Source organism: Physcomitrium patens, chromosome 3 (assembly GCF_059467195.1).
Source record: "Physcomitrium patens ecotype Gransden chromosome 3, ASM5946719v1, whole genome shotgun sequence".
In the NCBI taxonomy this organism is placed as follows: domain Eukaryota; kingdom Viridiplantae; phylum Streptophyta; class Bryopsida; order Funariales; family Funariaceae; genus Physcomitrium; species Physcomitrium patens.
Window position 1 is genome coordinate 7,471,268 of NC_143412.1, and position 26,098 is coordinate 7,497,365.

At 31.8% G+C, this 26,098-nt stretch overlaps 1 protein-coding gene across 2 annotated transcripts; it reads right to left on the minus strand.

The window, feature by feature from the left end:
• Positions 1-15,444: 15,444 nt before the first annotated feature.
• On the minus strand, positions 15,445-19,209 carry LOC112279544 (uncharacterized). Of its 2 annotated transcripts, XM_024514096.3 has the most exons (4): positions 18,347-19,209; positions 17,652-18,238; positions 16,487-17,372; positions 15,445-16,358 (listed from the first exon to the last, which is right to left on the minus strand). In XM_024514096.3, the coding sequence occupies exons 1-4, from the start codon at positions 18,651-18,653 to the stop codon at positions 16,303-16,305; spliced, it is 1,836 nt and encodes a 611-aa protein (XP_024369864.1). In that variant the 5' UTR covers positions 18,654-19,209; the 3' UTR covers positions 15,445-16,302. The 2 variants fall into 2 exon arrangements, with proteins under 2 accessions (XP_024369864.1, XP_024369863.1); XM_024514095.3 differs by having other exon boundaries at positions 15,445-17,372; positions 18,347-19,195.
• Positions 19,210-26,098: the final 6,889 nt, after the last annotated feature.

Below are 26,098 nucleotides of genomic sequence, written 5' to 3' on the forward strand. Positions count from 1 at the left end.
AATTATAAAATATAAATGATTTATTATTATAATTATAATTATAATTATATATTTTTCATTTATTTTAAATAACATATTTGATTAAACCTTTAAACATTACCAATTTGTTTATGATAAAAAAATTCTTATTAAACCAGACTCAAATACTACCACAAGTATATTATTATATTATAGAAATTTAGATTATTTTAGAAATTCTTAGTATTTTTTTTTCAAATATAAGTCAAATATTTTTTGTTAAGTTATGAAATATTAATAATAGAAATTATTTTTTTAATTAAAAAAATAAATATATATTTAAATTTTATTTTTATAATGAAAAATGAAAATTTTATTTTTGGTATAAGAATTAGAATCAAAATATATATAATAATTTTAATATATATATTTTAAAATATATATATATATATATATATATATATATATATATATATATATATATATATATATATATATATATATATATATAATATTTTTATATAAGAAAGTCACAACAAAACTTATTGTAATTCTAAGAACAATCTAGGTAGGATTTTTTTATATTAATAGTTAAAAGAGAGATGAAAATTGTATTATAGTACTAAAAATAAGACAACTACCACCAATTTAAAAAATATAAGAAGATGAGCATCAAGTTATTTTAAAATTAAATAAAAATTATTTGTAACTAAATTTTAAATTTACTAAATAGAAATTCGATCATAATCACCTTAACGTAATAATTTTATATTCTTATTCTAAAAAAACCAAAATAATGAAGAACAATGCATCATCACCACCATAATCTACAGTGACTTAAAAAAAATATCTAGTGTTTGTTCTTGCCTTATTTCTTATCTTGTTGCAACCTATTTATAATTCCAAACAACTTGCTACTTAAATGGTAAACTAAATACTATTACATTTATATCCAATGCAAAAATCAAAGCAATTGATTGCATTACCATAGAATAATAAGACAATATATATACGAAGGACATTGAAACACTTTTTTGATTAGTAAGTCAATACTTTGTTGGCCTTTCTTTAGCCTTCTAAGTTGCATCTATATAATGTGGCATCTTATATATAAGGTTGAAAATATTATCTTTATTGATTTTTTCTCACCTTTTTATTTTTATTTTTTATCTATAATTCCAATATCTTAAATAGTAGCAATGATTGAATATTCAAATAATATTTGAGATGCTCATTCAAATTTTCTATTGAATTGATGTATAGAGATAGTATTGCAAATTGCAAAAATTGCATGTTAACTTCCTCAAAATACTTTGTCTTTTAAAAGTGGATTTTTGGTTTTTGTCTTATCAAAGAATTATATCATTGATACTTATGTTATTACATCTAAAAATCTCTATTAGTTCTTTGCATAGATTCTAAAAATATAAGTTTACATCTATATTTTTTTTTAATCTTGGTGAAATAATCTATGCCCTAGGCAATCAAACAATCCTAGACTATGAACAAACCACCATCATATTTTACAATTTCTTGATAAGTACAACTTGATGATACTTCTTTCTTTTGCTTCTAATACTAAGTCTGCCTATCTAATCTCAATCAATTAATCATGGTTTTTTGGACTACACAAATTTCTACTAATCTTCAACAATCTAATATTTGTATTGAATGGCAAAGTTTATTTACATTTAATAGTAATTATGTAATAATAAAAACTTATTGGTCTTTAGCATTACATACAATTCAATTGCTTTGAATAAATTATACACCATATTGGTACATACAACCACGTTGGCAATACAATCAAAGTTTATAAAAGCTTCAATTACATTATGTACCTTGCATGTTGTAATATTGTGTAAGATTTTTTTTTATAAGCATCAAATAGAATTTAATATTATTCTGTTTTAACTCTAATAAAACCTTGAAATATATATTTTGCAAATATAACCAATTATTGTATAACTAATAGCAAGTTCAATTGATACCTTTAATATTAAAAGTCTTTATTTAAAAAAATATATAATTATATTTTTTTTATATCTTAAATAATAAATTATATAGTAATAATTAAGAAATCTAAGTGAGTATAGCTTAGCTATTAGATAAATAAATATATGTATATATATATTAACATAAGAGAGTAGAAACATCATACAAAGTTTTTTTTTAAAAATATGTCAATAGTGGTTGTAATAGTATTTACAATGAATAATAAGCAAAGAATAAAAAAATTGTCTTGATAAGCATTACATGCATATATAAAGAATTCTTCATCCACAAACTTGTTTTTAATAAAAACCATCTATAAGAAAGAGACTTGAGCTATATTTTAATAACTTTACTTATTGGACCAAATACTTCTTTGTTGTTAAAGACAAGAATTTAAAGAATGGAAATTAACAAGTGAGATGCATATTGAAAAGAGATGACTAAACAAAAAGAAGAAAAAAAAAGTGTTTATATTTAAAAAAAACATGGAATGGTTGTAGTCAGAGATTGAAAAACTAAGAATTCTTGAAATTAGACTAGAAGCAAGAAAGAAATGAAAATGAGTGAGGAATGACTTACTCTTGCCTCTATATATAATATCTAACTAAGAGCTATATGGGAGGGTTTTATATGACCTCCAATATAAATCCAATTTGTAAGACACATGTCTAACTTATAAACCACATGTTTAATTTACAAGATAAGTTTTTTTATATATAAGTACCACAAGTGGTCAATTTGTGGAAGATATGGCCAACTTGTTGGCCCAATTTTCAACTTATCAATCATCCAAGATACATTTAAATTCAAATCTATATTTATGAAGCTTTTAAGAAGCTTTTCTACAAGATATTATTAAATATATATTATATTTATTTATTTCTATTTAATTTCTTTGATTTAGGTAATAACTAGTATAAATAATATTTTTGACATTACTCCCTTTCTAAAATTAAGTCCAATAAGAAGCAATGATCACATGTTGACAATGTCAAAGAATAAACAAATTGTATTTGCTACATACTCTAATCTTTGAATATAATATTTGATTGTAGTTGATAGGTCTTCTTAGCCATTGATATTATTCCATATTAGGGCAACAAGACCACATTGTTAATTAATCATTTTTGAGGTCTTTATAACTTCATTTAAATAAAAAATTTGAAAGATCATAAAAAGTGGTTCTTACCACCAATAATATCTCCAAACATGAAGATTTTTTTTCAAAATTGTGATATTAAATGCATTATATTTTGTAATCTATTTTTTAAAAAAAAATCATTCTTGAAGGTTTTTATTTCTATAATATTGTCTTGAAAGTTAAGACAATCTCAATGCCTTGTCCATAACTCAACAAAAAATAGATCTTGAGTTGAATTTGTTGGTTGCTGATTCTTCATTTTTTTGGAGCCATAAATACAAAAAAATTACAAATAAGGATAAAATATAGAATGTAATTTTTATTAAATCTTGATTGCTGTAAAGCTCATAATGAATCTTTATGGACTTAAGTAGGTATAGTTGATATGCAACAAAATTAATTTATTAACAAATAGAAAATGGTCAAAGTTTGTGGTAATATAACTTTTCATAAGGATAAATAAACTTAATATTACAAAAAAATATCCACATATTATTTCCAATTTTTAATTGATGTTGTTACTTAAAATAAAAATTTGTATTGATCTTTTATTATTCTTAAATTTTATTTAATTGAGACTTTATTATTGTATGTAATTTTGACAAAAAATTTACCTAAACTTTTGTTGGATAATTAGAAATTTTTAAAAATTAAAAAAAAATTGATATTAACCATAATTAGAATAAAAAAATGATTGATACATAGAAAAATATATTATATTATTATAGAAAAAATTTACTAATAATAAAAGAATTTTTCAATTATATTAATGGTAATTGATGGCACATCTTAAATACTACTTCAATGCTTGATTTACTATTTTTTTTTTTTTTTTCTCCCATTAATTTGAGGATGAAAAACCAAAGACAATTTTATATCCACCTTCAATATCTTAAAAAGAAGTCTCCAAAATCTTGATACAAATTAAGTCTCTTTGTTTAATATGATATTCTTTAGCAATCCATAATAGTTATAAATATTATCAATGGAAAGTTTAATTGTTTCTTTATCTTTGATAGAATTTTTATATGGTATAAAATGTACGATTTTGATGAAACAATTTGCCATCTCAAATATAGTCATAAGAACTTAAGATTAAAAGATCTATGATAAAATCTAAAGAAATAGAAAAATATTATTATTTTGATATATATATATATATATATATATATATATATATATATATACATATATATATATATAGTGCTTGGAAAAGTCTATAAGGTTGATGATGAGGAATTTTTTATCTTTAATAATCACATAATTGTATAAATTTTTTAACTATCTTTAACATTTGAAGTTCTTATTACTTGTATAAATAATCACTATACTAGAAGCATTTTTTAGTTAATGATGTTATCCTTGAAATAAATCTATAATTATAAAAAACTCTTAATTATAGATCTTGTAGTTGATCTTTGTTACTAAAAAGTTTCTTAAATAAAGATCTATTAAGTTAAGTTTTTTTATTTTATTTTATTTTATTTTTTTTATGTATTTCTATGTGTGACAATGCCACATCCAAGATAAAATTCAATAGATTTGTTTCCATAAAAAGTGTCTTGAAAAAGTTAATGCAACATTAAATTGGTGTAGAAGTAAAATTTATCTTTAAAGCTTCATATTTTGCTTCAATTTCTTTATTCCATTCAAGTTTGTCTTTCTAAGTCAAACATATAAATACACTTACATTTTGATAGATTTTTTTGATAAAAATCCAATAATAAGTGACAACTCTCAAAATACATTCGACATTCCTTATTGTTCTTAAAATCTTTTAATCCATGATAGTCTAAAATTTCTTAAGCTCCATCACAAGGCCATCACTTAAAATGATATATTTTAAGAAGTCAACTTGAGTTGTGTAAAATATACACTTTTCCATCTTAGCCTATAATTTTAGATCTTTAAGCTTTTATAATACACAACAAACATAAAATTTATACTCTTCTATATAGTTAGAGCAAATTTAAATGTTATTAAGATAATAAACAATAAAATCATCTAAAAACTCTTAAAAACATCATTCAAAAGATGTTGAAAATTAAATAGCACATTTGTAAGTCTAAACAATATGAAATTTCATTTAAAATGCCTATACCTAGTTTAAAATACAATCTTTTATTTATTTATTTTTAAAATGCATACTAGACTATATATATTAAAGATTTTTATTTTTTATTTTTTTATTATAGATATTAATTTAATTCAATTAATCAATTAATTTGATATCAAAGATAGAAATTAATTATTTTTTTATGGTAATCTTATTAATCTACATACATACATAATGATCCATTTTTTTTCTTCATAAGGAAGATAGAAGCTCTTATTAGAGATTTTGAATGACATATAAATTTCTTGGCCAATTTCTCATTAATGAAAATATATTCTTTGAGTTTAGTCAACTCATTTTGTGATAAGCTACAGATTGATCCAAATAGCAATTGAGTTTTTTTTTGAAGATTAATTGAGCAATTATATAGATAATGCTCTAAAAAAATATTTGTATTTTTTTAATTGCCTTGATAATCTTTATTTTAATTTTAAATGCCACTTAAAATCTTTTTATTACTACTAATAGATTTGGCCTAAATAAAAAAAAGTGACATTTTTTTATAGCATGCATAAAAATTGTTGCATCTTATAGAATTTAATTGTATTAGACTTACGACTTTTTATTTGATTAAAAAAAGTCTTAGTTATATTTTAGAAAAAGTCAAGACTACAAGAAATCCAATCTATTTAAAGATTATAGTTTTAGTCACAATAAACTTAAAATGATTGGATTAAAAAGAGATTTTATAACATTAAACATCAATAAGCTATTATGACCATTTGTTGCTACATTTGTAGGAAGGATTTTACAGATAACATCTCTAAATGATAAAAAAAAAATCATCTTTAATTTCTACATGCACAAGTGTCACGGCCATAATCATGTAAGCTAATAATTACATATAGAAATAGGTAGAAGTAAGTAAAAGTAGATAAAAGTAAGTTAATTCTATAATATTTAATATAGAAGTTTCCTAGAAACTTCCTAGACGCTGCTTTGACTTCATAGGTGTCTTTAATTGACTTTTTGGATTAGAAACGTGGTCAACAAGTTGGCCATGTGCCACACATGTTGTTAGCTTGAAGATCAAGCTAACTATGTGGCCCACACGTAGAAAAACTTGCCTTGTAAGTCAAGGCATGTGTCCTACAAAGTCAACACATATTGGAGGTCCTATAGAACGTCGCCACGTAGCCCCTAGTTAGATAGTATATATAGAGACAAGAGTGAAGGCTTCTTCACTCTTGTCAACTCCTTTCTTGCTTCTAGTCCAGGTTCAAGAGTCTTTAGTTTCTTGTCTTGTGGCAATAGCCATTCCAGTTTCCTTTTAATATACCTACTTGTTTATATTTTGACTTATTATATCGAGATAGCCTTTTGGTGTATATTTTCCCTCATCGAGTCTTTGTCCTTGACAGATTCACAAGAGTACACTTACAATATCAGAGCTTTGTTTTTTCTTGAGTAAGAGTGGATTACCCCTTTCTCTTGACAAGACATAAGCGTATTAGAAGTTTGCGGATTACCCACTTCTAAACTGATATTGTTTTTAGTATCTTCTTTGTTATCAAGTCTTTCTTTTCTTTTGTCTTGAGCAATATCAAACAAATTTTTCTTCTTAGTGTCATTATGGCAGAGCTTGTTGAAATGAAGAGTGCAATGGCACAAATGCAAGAGCAAATGAGGGAGTTAATGCTTGCGATGCATCAACTCAATTCACCAACACAGGAAAGAACAAGAATAGCAGAAAGTGGAGATATAGAGATGATCGGAGCTGCTTCAACATCTACAACAAATCACGTTCCTTCTCCAATTGTACAACACCCTATAAGCACTAGAGAACCAAGAATTGCCTTACCTGAGAAATTTGATGGTACGAGATCAAAGTTTCGAGGGTTCATCAATCAAGTACAATTGGCAATTGAACTTCAACCGCAAAGCTATCCAACTCCAGGATCACAAGTCAGGTTTATTGGCACTCTACTTTCTGGTTCTGCATTATCATGGTTTTCGTCTTTTCTTGAACAACAAAATCCAATATTGGACAATTTGGAAGCTTTTTTGGTGGAGTTTCGATCTATGTATGGTGAACACGATGCAACTCGTGTTGCAACAAATAAGATCCGAATTCTGCGACAAGGAAATCGCTCAGTAACAGTATATGCTTCACAATTTTGACAACTTACAATTGACATCAAGTGGGATGATGCTGCACTCATCACTCAATTTCTTTATGGATTGCAATAGGAAGTAAAGAAATTGATGCTCAACTTACTTGATCCTCAAACTTTGAGTCAAGCAATTGATTTTGCGATAAAATGTGATAATCGACTTTTCAAATTTCGATCCGAGAATCATTCACGGGAACCTCAACGTTATTACTCAATGGCAACATCAACATCTTTGCCAAACGTACATTCAGAAGTAGAAGACATGCAAATTGACGCGATACGTTTTAAACCCCTAACTGAGCAAGAAAAGATTCGTCGTCGTCAAGAAGGATTATGTTTATATTGCGGAGAACCTAAGCACACTGCTCAACATTGTCCAAAGAAACGACGCAACTATAAAATGAGGGGTACGACGGTCAAAGAAGACAACATGTCGGAAAACGGATTCGTCCAGCTACAATAGGGACCGTGCAGCTGGAACCTTGTACAATTCCTAATGAAGGTCCTATCCTCTCCTCAGAACCCTCTCCTTATTTTATAATAGACTTATATTTAGGACCTAAGAATTACAAAGCCTTTGCTTTATTAGATTCGGGAGCCTCAACATGTTTTTTAGATGAACAATTTGTTAAAAGTCGTAAAATACCCTTTGTACAGAAACCTAAACCAGTACATGTAGAAGTCATAGATGGTCGTCTCTTGTCTTCTGGAGATGTCACTCATGAAACTCATCCTATAAAAGTAACAATAGACGGTCATGATAGCTACATAGCTTTTAACATAATTAAATCCCCGTCCAATCCAGTTATTTTAGGTTTATCCTGGCTAGAAAAATATAACCCTCGAATAGATTGGAATTCGCGTAAACTTGACTTTTTCCAAAGCGTTATTAATAGTTCTACCAACCAAGTAAAAAATTATAAGTCTAGTATAGTAAAACCCGTACTAATAGGTGCAAAAGCATTTATACACGCAGCAAAAGAAGGATCAACTTTTGCTATTTATGCTGCACCTATTTCTGAAAACGTAAAGACTTCAATTGGCATTCCAAGTCTATATCAGGAGTATCAAGACGTTTTTGAGAAAAAGAATGCAGATATTCTTCCTGAGCATCGCCCATATGATTGTTCAATCGACCTCAAAAAAGGAACTCAGTCACCATTTGGACCAATTTACAGTTTATCGCAAGATGAGATGGCTAAACTCAAGACATATATTGACGAGAATTTAGCGAAGAATTTCATACGCCATTCAAAATCTCCAGCAGGAGCTCCAATTCTATTCGTAAAGAAAAAAGATGGATCTTTACGAATGTGTGTTGATTATCGAGGACTCAACAAGATCACAATCAAGAACAGGTATCCATTACCTTTGATATCAGGACTCCTTGACCAGTTGAATCAAGCTAAGATCTATACAAAAATAGATCTAAGAGGAGCATATAATCTAGTACGGATCAAAGAAGGAGATGAATGGAAGACTGCGTTTCGAACCAGGTATGGACATTTCGAATATAATGTCATGCCCTTTGGACTCACGAATGCACCAGCTGCTTTTCAACATCTCATGAATGATGTATTTCGTGAATTCTTAGACAATTTTGTCGTCTGCTATCTAGACGATATCCTGATCTATTCTAAGAACGTCGAAGAACATGAAATACATGTTCGTCAAGTATTACAAAAACTTAGAGATGCAGGATTGTACGCCAAGATGGAAAAGTGTGTATTTCACACTACTCAAGTTGACTTTTTAGGATACATCATTTCAAATGATGGTCTCATGATGGATTCTAAGAAAGTCCAAACAATCATGGATTGGAAGATTCCAAGGACAGTAAGAGATGTCCAATGTTTCTTGGGATTTGCCAATTACTATCGGATCTTCATCAAAGATTTCTCACGAGTTGCAGCTCCAATTACACGCTTGACTAGTAAAGATAAATTCCAATGGAATCAAGAAGTGGAAGCAGCATTTGAAGCCTTGAAGACATCGTTTGTCTCTGCACCAGTCTTATATCGTGTTGATTTTTCCAAGGCATTTTTTATGGAAACAAATGCATCAGATTTTGCCTTGGGTGGAGTTTTATCACAAATGGGAACAGATGACAAACTTCATCCGATAGCTTTTCATTCAAGAAAATTCTCAGCAGTCGAGATCAATTATGAGATCCACGATAAAGAACTTCTTGCGATCGTGGATTCTTTTCAAGAATGGCGTCATTATCTAATAGGCGCTTCTAGTCCAGTCACTGTGTATACAGATCACAAGAACCTCGAGTATTTCATGTCAGCACGCGTGTTGAATCGTCGTCAAGCTCGTTGGAGTATGTCTTTGTCAAGATTCGAGTTCATTATCACTTATCGGCCAAGAAAACAACAAGGTTTGTCTGATGCCCTATCTAGACGTTCTTATTTTGCACCAAAAGAAGGAGATGCAGCTTTTGAGCAACAAAGAACGGTCCTCTTGAAACCGGAGCAATTTCATCTCCGAGCAATGAAATCAACATTGACTGTTGATTCAACTTTTCTCAAGCAAATCCAGTCCAGTATGTCCTCAGACCCTCTTGTTTATGATATCGAGAATAATTCTTCCAAATCTCATGATCCTTCTAAGTTCGAGTTCAAGAATAATCTATTATATTTTGAAGGACGCCTATATGTTCCAGAAGGAGAAGCACGTTTACGTGTTCTTCAAGCACGTCATGACTTTCCAGCAGCAGGGCACTTTGGATATAATAAGACTTTGGAACTCATATCAAGAGATTTTTGGTGGCCACAAATGTGGAAGTCAGTCAAAGACTTTGTACAATCATGTGATATTTGTTCAAGATCAAAAATTCCTCGTCATCGACCTTACGGACTTCTTCAGCCATTACCTATACCAGAACAACCATGGTCTTCTGTTTCTATGGATTTCATCACAGATCTTTCAAGCTCAAGATCTTATGATTCTATATTTGTGATAGTAGATCGTTTCACCAAGATGGCACATTTTGTGCCATGTACAAAATCTATCACAGGTGAAGAAACAGCTAAGCTTTTCATTGATAATATCTATCGCTATCATGGATTACCTAAAGATATCATATCAGATAGGGGAACTCAATTTGTGTCAAGATTTTGGAGGACTCTTTTCAAGATTTTAAAAGTGGACATAAAGCTATCTTTGGCTTTCCATCCTCAAACTGATGGACAAACAGAGCGCATAAACCAAGTCTTGGAGCAATATTTAAGGTGTACTATCAACTACCAACAAGATGATTGGACAACCCTTCTGCCATTGGCAGAGTTTGCTTATAATAATACGGTACATTTTTCCACACAACAAACACCTTTCTTTGCCAATTATGGCTATCATCCACGACTTGATACTTTTGATTTTTCAAAAGTTGACAATCCTGCAGCAGAAGATATGGCAAATCGGTTGTCAAAGTTACATGCAATAATGAAGACGCAATTGAAGGAAGCTCAAGAACGACAAAAGGTAAACGCAAATCTATATCGTAAGTAGCAACCACAAATCAACGTGGGTGATAAGGTATGGCTACTTCATCGCAATATCAAGACTACTCGACCTTGTGACAAGTTGGACTATCGTAGGCTTGGCCCCTTTTCTGTTTCTGAACAGATCAACCCAGTTGCATATCGGTTACATCTACCGGAGTCGATGAAGATCCATCCTGTATTCCACGTGTCTCTTCTTGAACCATATAAGACAGTGGATATACAAGGAAGAAGACAAATGCCACCGCCTCCTATAGAAGTAGATAATAATGAAGAATTTGAGGTGGAAGAGATATTAGACTCAAGGCGGCGCCGAAATAAGCTGGAATATCTTGTTCATTGGCGTGGATATGATATTAGTGAACGCACATGGGAGCCATCCAGGAATTTAGGAAATGCATCAGCTAAAGTCAAAGTTTTTCATCAACGACATCTATCAAAACCAAGATGAAAATCTCTCTTATAAAAGAGACAAGATTGAGGCAAGATAACATTCAATTTCCTATCCTTGTTTGTAACTTCTTTGCATTTGTGACGCTAATTAGATGGAGAGCCAACAACCAGCGGATTCAACTCAAGAACCTTCGTTTGCTGACCTGCCGGACGAGACATTACGATTGTCACAACCTTCAAGACGACGCAATCGAGATGAAGATCTTCAAGAACGACATGTTCTTCTTTGAACAGATGGTGAGATACAACGCGTTTGGTATCAGGATTTGGGAAGGGACTCTCGATGTTTGGTGATTTTGCTAGAGGTAGGAACAACTCCTGATGGTGTTCCGAATATTCTATTCGAAGGAAGTTACGAAGGCCTCAACAATGATCAAATAACTGGGTGGTCTTCCCGCCCTGGTATGGGACACTACCGATGGTTGAGAGGCCCTATCAATCATCTTCGAAGAGAACAAAGATCAGAGTATGTGGCGAATACAATTCGTCGCATCATAGATTTCCTCAACATATGATGACCGCTCTTCGTGGAACTCATCTCTAGAAGGGGGGGTAATGTCACGGCCATAATCATGTAAGCTAATAATTACATATAGAAATAGATAGAAGTAAGTAAAAGTAGATAAAAGTAAGTTAATTCTATAATATTTAATATAGAAGTTTCCTAGAAACTTCCTAGACGCTGCTTTGACTTCATAGGTGTCTTTAATTGACTTTTTGGATTAGAAACGTGGTCAACAAGTTGGCCATGTGCCACACATGTTGTTAGCTTGAAGATCAAGCTAACTATGTGGCCCACACGTAGAAAAACTTGCCTTGTAAGTCAAGGCATGTGTCCTACAAAGTCAACACATATTGGAGGTCCTATAGAACGTCGCCACGTAGCCCCTAGTTAGATAGTATATATAGAGACAAGAGTGAAGGCTTCTTCACTCTTGTCAACTCCTTTCTTGCTTCTAGTCCAGGTTCAAGAGTCTTTAGTTTCTTGTCTTGTGGCAATAGCCATTCCAGTTTCCTTTTAATATACCTACTTGTTTATATTTTGACTTATTATATCGAGATAGCCTTTTGGTGTATATTTTCCCTCATCGAGTCTTTGTCCTTGACAACAAGCTTAATTTTCTTCATTAAGGATATTTTATGTCTTTTTAAAAATTCTTCATCTAGAAAAAAAATTAATGCTTATGAATCTAATAAGATAGAGGCTTTTTGATTTTTACATTATAAATAAACATATATTATAAAATAGGAAGAGAATTTCAAAGTGAAAATATAATCTTTATTAAGTATTATATAAGATTTTAATTGCACAATTTTTGTCATAGTTGGACAAAGTTGTTTTTTAATATATTCTTTTGTTGAGAACTATGCTTTTTATTTTATAGTTGAGTTGTTTTTTTGAATAATATTAAATAATGTACTTATATTTTTTATAATATAGATAAAATATTTTTAAATAATATTAATTCTTTTATTGCTTAATAAGAGGTTGTCACGGCCATACTCATGTAAGCCAGTAATTACATATACAAATAGATAGAAGTAAGTAAAAGTAGGTAAAAGTAAGTTAATTCTATAGTATTTGATATGGAAGCTTCCTAGAAGCTTTATAGATACTGCTTTGACTTCATAGGTGTCTTTAATTGACTTTTTGGATTAGAAACGTAGTCAACAAGTTGGCCATGTGCCACACATGTTGTTAGCTTGAAGACCAAGCTAACTATGTAGCCCACACAAAAAAAAACTTGCCTTGTAAGTCAAAGAATGTGTCCTACAAAGTCAACACATATTGGAGGTCCTATAGAACGTTGTACGTAGCCCCTAATTAGATAGTATATATAGAGACAAGAGTGAAGCCTTCTTCACTCTTGTCAATTCCTTTCTTGCTTCCAGTCTAGTTTCAAGGGTCTCTAGTTTCTTTGTCTTTTGGCAATAGCCATTCCAGTTTCTCTTTCAATATATATACTTGTTTATTTATATTTTGTTATCTTTCTTTGAATGAAGGCTTACTTGTCTGAATTACTTTTTCATCGAGTTCTTGTCCTTGACAGAGGTTTAAAACATATTGTGCTATTTTATGTGTTTTTTTATTTTTAAATATATATATTGAAAAGATATCAATGTTGCCATTAAATTATAGAAACATTAAGATTAATTTGTGTGTCTTTCAAATTAAAATTTAAAAAACTGATTGTCACATTTCACAAGAAAGTCAAATGCTTGACTCAATGTTTGATGATTAAGTAAGTTGAATATCAATTCTTTTATTCCAAATAATGATTTGTAAAAAAAAATTAATTTATGAGTATAGTATCATCTACTTTATATCAATTATAAGATGTCAAAATTGTTAAGCATATAACATTACTAATTGATTGTCTTGATGCAAAATATAAATCTTATTATTTGCAATACAAATTATATCATATTATTTATATATAGATCAAAATTTTGCTAAAAAAAACTTCTAAATTATCCAATATTAGATCACATTGGTCAAAAAAAGATAAAAATTATAGTAAAATAAAATCTAAAAATAATATATCAATTAAGATTATAAGTTAGTTTTATTTAAGAAATAACTAGAATGGCTATTGCCAAAGACTAAAAAACTAGAGACTCTTGAAACTACATTATAAGTAAGAAAGAAATTAATAAGAGTGAAGAAGGTATCACTTTTGCTTATATATATATATATATATCTATATTATCTAAGTAAAAGCTACATAGCAATGTTTTATTAGATATATAATATCTCTTTAACTTGTACGGTAATTTTTTTATATGTGTATTACATGGCCAACTTGTATCACAAGGATTCAATATGTGTAATCCATGGCTATCTTGATGGCGAAGTTTTCAACCTATCAATTATCTAGAGATATGTTAAAAATCAAATCTATATTTATGAAGCTTTTAAGAAGCTTTTCCACAAGTTATTATCAAATTTATATATATATATAAAAATAAATAGGAATTTTTGTAGACTTAGGTACAGCTCAGCTAACGGCTAGCCATCTAATGAAAATCCGTAGCGGGCTATTCTATAGAAAAATATAATATATACAAAAAATGAAATATTAAAATGTCATAAATCTAATTGATCAATGATTGTTTGCCAAATAACAAACATGCACAAACCCTATGGATTAAACGGTTGAGCCGCGGCTAGCTGTTAAGATCGACTAGGCTTCTAATTTTTTTTTAGGTGGCTAAATGCCCAGGTCTAAATTTTTACTCTAAAGAGTTCCAAAATTTGCCCAAATATTAGGGTGTTAAGAAATTGTGTTTCTCTTCTGTTCATTAATCTACGGTGGCGGACGCCCTGTGTACTTGTCTTCAAAATACTAATAAAAAAATAAGAAAAAGATGAGTAGCATAATACAACAGCGCACGTATTCAAACGAAGGATCTGGAGCGGGCGTAAATGTATGAATCAGTTCTTAACCTCAACTTGACGTCCTTTTACCCGTGGATCAGATCACACCATAAAAGCAAAGGAGTAATGGATCCTGCACAATGTGGGAGTCAATCGCATTAAAAAAAGACGGCATCAGTGGTGGCGACTACTCAGAATGACGGTAGGGAGAGCTTGGGAAATAAAAAGGTGATGCCGGCATCTTTGCTTCCTTTGACATCGAGTTCAACGCGCACACCAACGTCCCTTCTCGGAGTGTGAGGATGCTAAGTCTATGTGTCTGTCTGTTTGTGTGTGTGGGGTGGTGGTGATGGTGGTGGCAGCAGTACTGGTGCTGTCAGATAATGTCGCTCGTTGTGATTTCTGGTTTCGTTGGGGATACCACAACGATGAGCACGCAACCCCACAGCCGGTGATCCTCACGTATATTGCCTTCACATCATGTGATGCGAAATCAGGGAATGCGTGGCAAGGAATGCACAGTGGTCGAGGTAGGAATCGAAGAGATTGGTTTGATTCATCTGGATCTGTAGTTGTCATCTGCTGCAGGTTTTTAGCCTAATCTAACCCGACTCCTCTCACCCAGCCTACTGCCTTATTGGGAAGGTTATCTGAGGTAACTTCCATTGTCTGCGGTTGCTAAAAAGTTTGATCTTTAACGTGTTGGTAGCTTCATCCATGAGTATAGAGACGAAGGAAAAAGCCGTTTGACCTCAGGTTCTTCTCTAGCCTCTGGAGAAATGGCAAAGGAGGAACTCAGTTTACTCTTGACGACGTAATGAAAAACACAGAATCTCTCATATCTATACGTTATTCCAGAGCAAATCTAGTATGCTTGGTTGCAACAATTCTTAGAAACATTTGATTCATATTAGGTCACTTAGTTTATGGCACTACAAGTTCTCCAACCTTTCAGCTCACCGACTGCCGGTTACCTACTTGTCCGCTTCAGGATTCGTTGCTGCTGCGATGTCCTACTTCAATTAAAACATTGGCTCCCACACTCACACTTCTAATTGCTACTGCTTCCGATGCAGATCATACATATCAAGGTTCGATCGCTTCATGAATGCGAGTATAATCACAAACAAGATGCGACAGGTAACCAGAGCTTCCTGAAATGAAAAATACTAGGCAAAGCATACTTCGAACACATGACATGCATGCAATTGACAGTCGCTCTGCACCAACTCGTATTTCACGACATTCGATACCAAATTCCTCCATCTTAGGAGGATTGTGAAGTCATGACTTCACAGAAGTTCACCTCAACTTGCAGAAGTGAACCACGACTAATGTAGAGGAAAATAACCGGCAAATCCTGAGGGTAGCAAAAGAAAGTGGGTGTTGTCCAAAATTCACAGCTGCCTTAACGTCCAAAGGAAACATCCTACTTTCCAAGTACATGATTGGAACTGACATTTCAAATACTTTGCAATAAGAATTACAGCAGTAAGATTCTGCAAATAAGCAGTGCAGTCCAGCGAGTCTAAACTCGCGAACTGCCGCTCAGAAGGATGTTTCATTGTACTTGCGCTGCAGCTAGCAACCGAATCACCCTCAATCATTGAACATAGTTACCCTGAGGAGATCGAGACTAATCAAAGAGCTCCAGTACCCCGTAAGATCAAACGTACAGCATAGAGTCTTCCGTGAACTGTGGAAACAAACATGCATTGTCACACGAAGGATATTGCAGAGCAATGGAATGGGCAGCATGGTGCACATTGTCAAGCATGTACAAATCGTTGCAGAATCCAGATACATTGGTGTCTGAATGCGTACACGCCATGCACGAAGAGTCTTCGCAGCGCTTGAAAATGTCCCAGTCAACCATTGGGTTAAAACTCTCCAAGTTCTCCCCGACCCCTTGAAGATTCATTTGCCATTGGTTCATTGTGGATACCGCCTCGCATCGTTGAAGTAACTGCTCCTGTTTCGCACTGTTCATAACATTAGTTGAATCAGAACTCAGGAACTGGGTGATGGAAACTGGTAGCTCGCAAAGATTTTGCCAGGTGTTGTGATTAGGATCACATTTCGTGACCTTGTCGACTCTGGAAGTTATAGCGGTGCTATCCAAAGCTGTCAGGGGATGAAGATCAGGCTTGTCCCACACCCATTCTGCATTGGGAGCCGCACTGTGATACCCCCGGTTGCATATGAGGCTGGAAGGTAGGATGCTTTCCAAGTTGTCCGGATTTCGGCTTGGAAATCTATTCACAGCTATAACGGGGCTCGATTGGTTACAGCCCTCGTTAGCAGTAAGGTTACTTAAACTCGGTTCGACTTCTGAAGAGAGAGAGAACAGTCCTGGGCTGTCAGCAGCAGCTCTGGTGGGCGAAGACGCTGTATCAGCAGAGCGTGACATCGTAGATATTGAGGATGAAGATTCGTCTGAGAATGGAACTTGCGTGGATAGCAGACATTTTCTGGGCTCGATGACTCCAAGCTCTGAACCTGTGTCTTCGAAATTTACGATCACGCTGGAGTCCACGTACTTCGACACTACTTGGTCCAGTGTGCCACTTATAATTTTAGACTCAAACTGCCACTGCATTAGTGCTTGCGAAGGAGAAGTTACTGTAGAAGCTTTTTTGTAAAGCATAATCGAATCGCTTGGTGGTGAATCGTTTTCGGAGGAAACTGAGATATCATCGCTGTCAAAGACCTGCCACAAGGATTTGAAAAAGTGGTGAACTCCAGTAAGGTGGGATATCTCCAAGGATGAAATGCATTTAGCAGAGCTTATTCCAATAACAACTGCACCATCACTACGTAATGACCAAATAAACTAGTTATAAACAAAATGCTACGAGCATCTTCATAATGCGAAACATAAAGCCTGCTTCAAACACACCTTGAAACAGGTGTGAGTATTCACGTTGCTGGTTCACAAGACTCCGGAAAAAGTAATAAGTTTCTGGATCGAGTAGTGAAAGAGAATTACCTGAAATGGTTGGGATCCTGCTCCGCAATAGCGTGACACAAACAGCTCGGAACTGACAGTTGGACTCCGTTTGAATTGGGTCAGACGAAATTGTTGGTCTTCGTCAGAGACGCAATGCCATTGCTCTTGCTTCCCCGGACTTACTTTAAAACCTTCTACCTCAACCTTGTTGATCGAGGGACTTTTCGGCATCACCAATCTTTCATCCTGCGAAGGGCTGTGGAGAGCGTTGGGAGGAGGCATCTGTTGAGAAGCTGGTTGGATCTTTCTGTCTACGTACCTACACCCATACCCAGGCAACCTGTATCCTTCTACCAGTTGCTCCTGTACTGCTGGTGCATTGAACATATTGTTGGAATGTTCATCATAATTCAGCTGAGTATTTTTCCAGTTGCAGTTGCGAGCATTGTTTGCTGCTGAGAGCAGCAGCACTTCCCCAAGGGTCTTCTGAGCGATTAGACCCACCTGGTGATGCTGCGAATTACCATTTGGCGCCGCCAGTGCCGCTGCAGCGGAAAGAAGACAGGTCTCATGCGTAGGGTACACAAAGTTGGTACGTGCCTTAGGTCCTCTCATAGATCTTGCCGCTACAAGAAACGGAAGGCGGATAGAGTTAGCTCTATCAGGGATAGAGATACGTGATCGTCATCGCCACCTTGTAACCAAATGCGCAATGGAGAAGTTGATATTCTTACCAGTGTCGTAAGCGAGAGCTGCATCCTCAGCAGTGTCAAAAGTGCCTAGCCACTTCCGTTCCTTAGTATTGGGGTCTCTAATCTCCGCCGCAAATCGCCCCCACGGCCGCTGCCGCACCCCTCTGTACCTCCCCTCTTGAACCTTTTTGGCCCTCTTGATGCTGGCGGCTTTCAGCTTTTGTGAAACAGGTCGCGAGCGACCCATGATCTCCGGAACTAGGGTGTGATGACTGCTTCGAACCATGGCATGATGAGTAGACTGCTTGCCATGGGCACCAGCTAGGGACGCCTGCACTTTGCCTACCATCTTGCGCTGACTTACTCACGTTCTCGTCTGCTAGGCTTCCTTACCTCGTCCGCTGAAATTCGAAAACCACTACAACCTGGCACACCCTCTGCACTCGAGTGACGCTGCAGCTTTCCGAAAACCCCACCCTCTGCTTCACCTCAATCGTCAATAAAGCGCGAATCTATAAACCCACACTCGCAACACTTTCTTCCACTTCAGCATGATGTTGCGGAATCTCTATCCGCATCTCTTTGGATTAGCTGGGGAAGCAGCGACTCGTAGAAAACCTTCAACGCCTCACACAGATCTGCCAGTGCTGCTGAATCAGTGAGTAATTCCCCCGCAAAGCATGTCAGTTAGCTCTGCTCAACCCATGAGTCCACTCCGCAAGTGCATATGCTTCCGCTACAAGACAGCTTTGGCTGCGGGTTTGAAGAGAAACTTGAAGTTCAGGACCGTGACGACGACAATTGAGCACATCTAGAAATTGGGAGAATGTTGAGAGAAAGAATGGTGGATCTCGGGAAGTGCGACGATCCAGATATTTTGAGTAAAAGGACATCTCTGTAGACTACATATTTAAATAGGGCTATCACCGGACCAGGTACGGCTAGTCAGGTCTGAATCCTGAATGCCTCTCCGCGTAAGAAGAATTTCCTCAACTTTCGCAACCATAGTTACTCAAGAGTCAGGAGGGAGACGACGAACATGCGCACGCAAATCAATGGCATCTAGGAGCTAGTCATCCATATAGGCACCTAATTCATGATCACTTATTCATGAATCTTACTCGAAATACTTCCCATAGCTCCCTTCCTGGCGAGTGCTTGCAGCCTTTTTCATGTACTTTCAAAATGTCAAAGATATGTTCTCCTCAATCTCTTTCATCGCTTTCAAGTTTAATCCAGTTGAGATAAGTTACCATGCCCATTCGAAAGCGATCATGTCGGATGCTTATAATTAGGAGAAGGTTATGGTTATTGATATAACGGTTCGTGGCGTACGTGTGCGGAGCAAGTAATGCAGTGTGATTGTAGACTGACAACTGGAAAAATAATAAGGTTATTTACAGTGGAATAGTGGGTGAGAAAGAGCCAAAATTGGAGGTATCATTTTGGCTTTTAGTGATTCAGCTGAAAAGGAAATGTTCGCAACCTCCTTGACTCATGACTCTAATTTGAATGAAGAGTGTTGATAAATATGGCTGCGTAGTTTGCTAATCTATTTGCAAGTACTTTCTTAAACTATTAGGGAGACAAGATTCCGTAAAGGCCGCGTTCATGGAGCAGCATTCTCTGAGAAGCCAGGCTTGCGTAAGGTGGCTGGGAATGTAGCTTGCTTATTCTGTGCATCTCAGTCTGACTCCAGCATCACGGACACTCTCTATCGCGTTTGTTTTGTCTTCATTGCGGTTGCAACCTACTAGAGCTTAGTTTTCGAACCTCACGAGCGCTATATTCCACCTCAAGGTAGTGCATTCCAGCAATAGCACTGTTTGGGTGCTTCATCAACTGAATAGTGCATTGCACATCAAAGTAGGCTGGCCACATGTTATTGCATATCAGACCCAGTTTAGATTCTAAAAACCAAGCCACTTGTGTATTCTCAAGCTGATCGATGAATGTTAAGAAGAAAAAAGAACTGAATCATTCACTGCCAAACTGCGACGCGTCATCGATGCCACCTCATTGGACAATGAACATAAATCTGAGCGAACGGACAAAATGAAATGGGAGAAGAGTCAACCTCGATCAAGTCAAGTGCATCGCTGCAGATGGTCTGCGCCGATTGGGAACCACACCATCCAGCAGATCTATGGCTAACGAATCTCTTCCGGCAGGCTGGCGGCTCAGGGCAGCAATGGCTCCTTGCTGTACATTCCATTCGTTTGTGGATCCCTTGCTTGTTGTGCGGCGCCAGTTGCATGATCAGTCTGTTGTTGTTCTTGTTGTTTTCGGATGCACTTTCTTCGGGTCTCTTGACCCTTTGCTCAGGCTCCATGTGCCGGTTTCTGATTGGGTCAGTTTGTAAAGTGTAGGATGCATGCAGGCTATAATTGGGCAGAATTTTTGCAGAGCTTTCCGAGGATTCAGAACTTGGGACGCTGATGGGCTTCAGTTTCTTTTTTGTAGCTGTAGTGCTTTCCTCCTCTCTTCTCAGGGCCAAGCTTCTGGTTAAATCTCCTTTGCAGGCCTCATTGACATTCATTTATCTATTTAAATTTAATTTTTTTTGAAACAATAGGAGGTCACACCCTGTATTGGGGGGGTCACACCATCAGGCAGGATTGGGATTTCACAGCTGGATTCACATCGCCAACCTTTGAAAGATGTTTTTTGAATCAATTTTTCATCCTCTAATAGTCATTCCAAACTAATCTTGCTTCCTTTTTAAACATCTCTCATAGTTTGTGAAAGGCCCAAGTTACTGTATATTTATACATAAATGATCATGAACCTACCTAAGTTTCATTGGTGAGCAAATCATGCGATAGTGGTGATCAAGTTTCTATTGTAGTTTGAGAATGCACGAGGGAAAAATATTAAAGCTCTGTGTCTACAGCTGCATGTATATTTGTTTTTGTTTTGTTTGTTTGTTTTTTTTTTGTTTTTTTTATTTTATTTTTTTTATTTGATTTTAATTTAGTCGTGTTCTTAATTTTCCTACATATATTTTGAAACATGAGGACATGGAATGTAACACATGTTGCTGTGTGTTGTATCATGTTCTGTAAAAAGGGAAGACGTGGATTTGGTTTGGAGCATAGGCATTATTTTGTCTCTTCAAGTTTAGGCTCTTTAAGAAAACAAACAAAATAATACATAGGCTCTAAAAGGTTAGTGATTTTTTTCCCAAACATGTTTAGACCTTGTGCATTATCTTGTTTGTTTATCCTTTTGACATCCAAGGGCTATTAAGAGTTAATTTTAATTAAAAAATTAAATCATGTTTTACTGATCTTTCTTAATTAAACTAATCAGATATTATTACTTTTTTATTTTTTATTTTAAAATAGTCGTCCCTAAATTTGAGTATTTTTTAAACATATTGTTTCATACAAAACATTTGATGCATTAAAATTCCACTTTATTTGTTAATAGTGGCTTAAAACGTGATATATATATATATATATATATATATATATAGCTTCATTCTTATTTACATGCAATTCATTCATAAAATAAGATATAATTAATATTATGTATAATTATTATCACGATATAAAGTAGATTATCATGTGTCAATTTATTGATAAATGACTATCAAAATCCATACTTATTGTGTAACAATATCAATAACCAATTATGGTATTTTTTTAATTTTTTTAATATAGTTCAGGTATACTTGATGCATTGATTAGTATGGATTAAGTACAAGGCATTTAAAGACATAGAATCTAGAAAACAAAGTGATAAATGAACAATTACCTATAATAATTAGTTATATGTTTCTATGAGTTAGTACTAGTTCTAGCATATACAATAATATTATAGTAATGGAACTTTAAACTCTATACAAATGATTTCATCTATCTAGTGCCAATTGTTTTTTGTTTTTGTTTTTTATTTTTTATTTTTTTACCATCCAAATTCTATTCCACCTATAAATCAAGGCTTTACCATAGTCTATTCAATTTCTAGTTTATCTTTTGTAAATTTATATATTATTGTAGCATAATCTATTAAACTTTATCATATTTTTGATTTTTTTTTTATTATTCCATACTTTTTTATTAAAAGATAAGTTGTTACATTGCCTCCATATTGTCTAAAGACATGTATCATATAATAGAGACCATATGGCTTTGAATCTTTTAAATTTAAGTAAAATTTCTTAAAAAATAATTTTTTACTTTTAAATAAAAACTAGTCAAAGGCCAACTTTTTTGGAACTAATAGTAAGCTTGTGTATAATTAATATAACCAAGTTTGAAGCTTTTTAAGCTTGAAGGTAATTATAGAATCTAAACATGATTATTTTTGAAAGGTTTAGATTATATAATTAATAAAATAAAAATACTTCTTTGTTTGTTTGTCCTCTCCATAAATTAACAATAAGGCTTTTGTGGTATATGAGCCATATTATATTGGTCCTTTTCTAGCTCTTTAGTCAAATTAGACATATTTTTTACTTAAATTTATAATATTATTTTAGTTTGTTCCTTCATTTTGATGAAATAGAGTCTCATGACTTATGACGTTTTTGAAGGAATTACCAACCTAGTTTAGAAGTATTAGATATAATATTAATTTTTTATTTTTCAATGGAGTGATTATGGGATAAGGATTCTACTTGCAATTGTGCTAAAGAGTCTATAATTTTCTTAAATTCATTCATAATTTTTATTTTGATAGTCACTTTTATAGATTTAAAAGTTTTTTTTTTTTTTTTTTTTTTTTTTTTTTTTTTCTTCTAAGTTAGAAGTATTAAATATATAAGAATTTATAATTTAGAAGGATAATAGTTTGTTGTTAAAAGTGAAGAATCTTGTTTGTTTTCAAAAAAAATATAATTTTATTTTAAATGATTTAGACATTATAAATCAATTATTAGAGCTTATATTGACATTGGAAGAATTTAATTAAAAGAAATAATCAAAAAATAGAAATTTATTTGAATAATATAATCTAGTTTAGTTATTAGGTTGTGGCCTTTGATAATTAATATAAAATTATATTTTTTCTTTGTAATAGACATTTGAATTGATCTTTTGTCATTCTTAAGTTTTCTTTAATTATACCTTCATTGTTGCATGTAGCTCTGACAAATAATTTACCAAATATTTTGCTATAGGATTATCAACTTTTAAAAATTAAAAAGATCAAATTATAGATGATAATTATAATTGGCAAAGAAAGATGTTTTTTGAATAGAAGAATATAATCTTTATAAAATCTTAGAAATATCTTATCACACTCTAATTAATTCTAAATAAACCTTAAAAAATATTCAAAAATCTCAATTAAATCCTAAAGATATTCTAAATAAATCCTAAAGAAATCATAATGAAATTATAAAGAAATCATAATTAAATTCTAATTAATTCTAAAAAATTATATATTAAATTTAATTTAACTTTAAAAAAAATTTAAGTAAATTCTAAAAAATCCTATTCAAATCTTTACCAAATCTTAATAAATCTTAATCAAAATTTAACTAAATTCTATAAAAATTTAAAACCTTAATAATTATTAGTTTAACTCTTGATCTTAATTCAAATTTTTTATCCTTTTTGATCTACTAGTTAAAAATAAGTATAAAAAATTTAAAGAAAATCAAGCTTACAAATTTACTAAAATTTTCTTAATTTTCTTGAATATTGGTTATCATCTTTTTTCAATCTCGAATTCAATCTTCTAGCATTTGTTAGGAATTCACTTAGAATTTCTATGAAGAAGAAAAAATTTCAAATATTAATGACTAAGATGCATAAATCTAAGAAGATAATAATTAATGGTTAATATCAAGAATAAGAAGGACTAAAAGCCACCAAAAGAACTAACTTAAGAAATGAATTGATAAGACTAGGGAGGGCCTTGGTTTTGTATCTACTTAAATTACTTATAAGACTCAAGGCTTAGAGTCCAAATTTCTCATATCTTGCTATATAAGCTAGTAAATGGTTAGTCAACCAGATCTCAAGAAGCTCATAATTCACACAATGGTAATTATTTAAGAGATATTCTATGAAAAAGTAATAACTTATTTTCTAATGATTTTTTATTCTCACTTTGCTACTATGCTTGTAAAAATCAAAAAATTAGATCTTTACAATATGAATTATCTCTTAATTTTATTTTGTATATATAATTATATTAACGACCTTTGTCCAACCTTAAGATATTTTTTTTGAATTTTGAAGGATGTAAAAATAATATAAATAAGTGATTGTATGGAATTGTATTTTAAAATTGTTTTACTTTAATTCTAGTATTTTTTTTAAAAAATTTTAGTATTTTAAATATATAGTATTTTAAAAAAATTATGAATTTTATTAATTATTATAATCATCATTATTATTTTTATCTAATAGATTATATATATATAAGTAGATTTTTTATATATTTTTTTATTTCTTAAGTTTTATATTTTTAGATTTTTATATTATATATTTTATTTAATAGTGTTATTTGTTTTATTTTATAGTAGCCAAGCTTTTTCTATTGTCAAGCTTTTAATCTAAGATTTCTTTCTATAAGGTATGATTTTAATAGATATATCATTTAAATATAGATTTATAATATATTTCTATGTATTTTTTTTATTGAGTAATTTTTTAATTTTCTATTATAAAGGATTTTTTTTATAGGTATATCTTTAATAGTATTTTTTACTATAAAAAAGACTTTGAATTGCCTTAGTTGTCTTTGAAAAACCTTATGATAAAGATATACATTGTACTTGGTTGTTTTAAAAAAGAAAAGATAGTTAAAACTCTTAATAATTCTTATCTTATATATTATTATTTTATTTAAGATATTTATTCCTAATACCTAAGGTTTTATTGCCACCATTTTGTTTTTTTAAGTTACCAATAATATAAAATATTCTTCATTTACTATTATCTATTTGTTATTATTTATTGATTTTATTATTCAATGTATTTTTTTTCCAAAGATATAAATCTAGGAAAAAGTATAAAAAGTCAATACACTCATATATTATTAAAAAGAGAGAAAATATGTAAAGAAGAGAGATATAAGATAAAAAATAATCAAAATAGGTATTATCAAATACAAAGCAAATAGAGAAGCTTGAAGAAAAACAAGAATACAAAAAGGTATTGACAAGAATAAAGATGGCCATGTATTGCTTCTATAAATATTAGCTACATTATTGAAGATTATTAAAAACCACTAGGCTTGTAATCTAAGCATGTAATTTTTATATTTCTTCTAAAATAGCTTTTTAAAAGTATAAACGTTTAGAACAAGTTTTAATAGCAATGTATCACATCTAAATGAACATCTATTTAATATGTTCATACCTACTTCATATTATTTCCATTCACTAGAATAACATAAAAATTTGTTATATTTGGTATAAATTTCTATATTTTATATATTACATCTAAATGAACATCTATTTAATATATTTATACCTACTTTATATTATTTCCATTCACTAGAATAACATAATTTTTTTTTAAACTTGGTACAAATTTCTATATTTTATCTATTGCATAATTTTAATGCCAATTAATTAGATTCTATGATTTTTTTTTATTTGGATATTCTTTTATATATATCTTCAGATTAATTTCTACTTATTAAAAACTTTAAACAATTTCTTTGATAATTTTTTTAATATAAATTAAGAAGATATTTTGATATATTCTAATCTTCTAAAAATTTAAAGATTCTAAAATTTTCCTTGGTTCTATGATTGAAAAGTGCACATGAAATAAAGATTTTTTTTTTTTTTTTTTTTTTTTTTTTTTTTTTCTAATTAGGTCATTTGAC

Coding starts and splice junctions, on each gene's coding strand:
- LOC112279544 (XM_024514095.3), bottom strand. CDS start 18,653: ATGGTAGGCAAAGTGCAGGCGTCCCTAGCTGGTGCCCATGGCAAGCAG. Junction 18,239..18,346: donor AGCTCTCGCTTACGACACTG/GTAAGAATATCA, acceptor CGTTTCTTGTAG/CGGCAAGATCTATGAGAGGA. Junction 17,373..17,651: donor CAGGATCCCAACCATTTCAG/GTAATTCTCTTT, acceptor TCCTTGTGGCAG/GTCTTTGACAGCGATGATAT.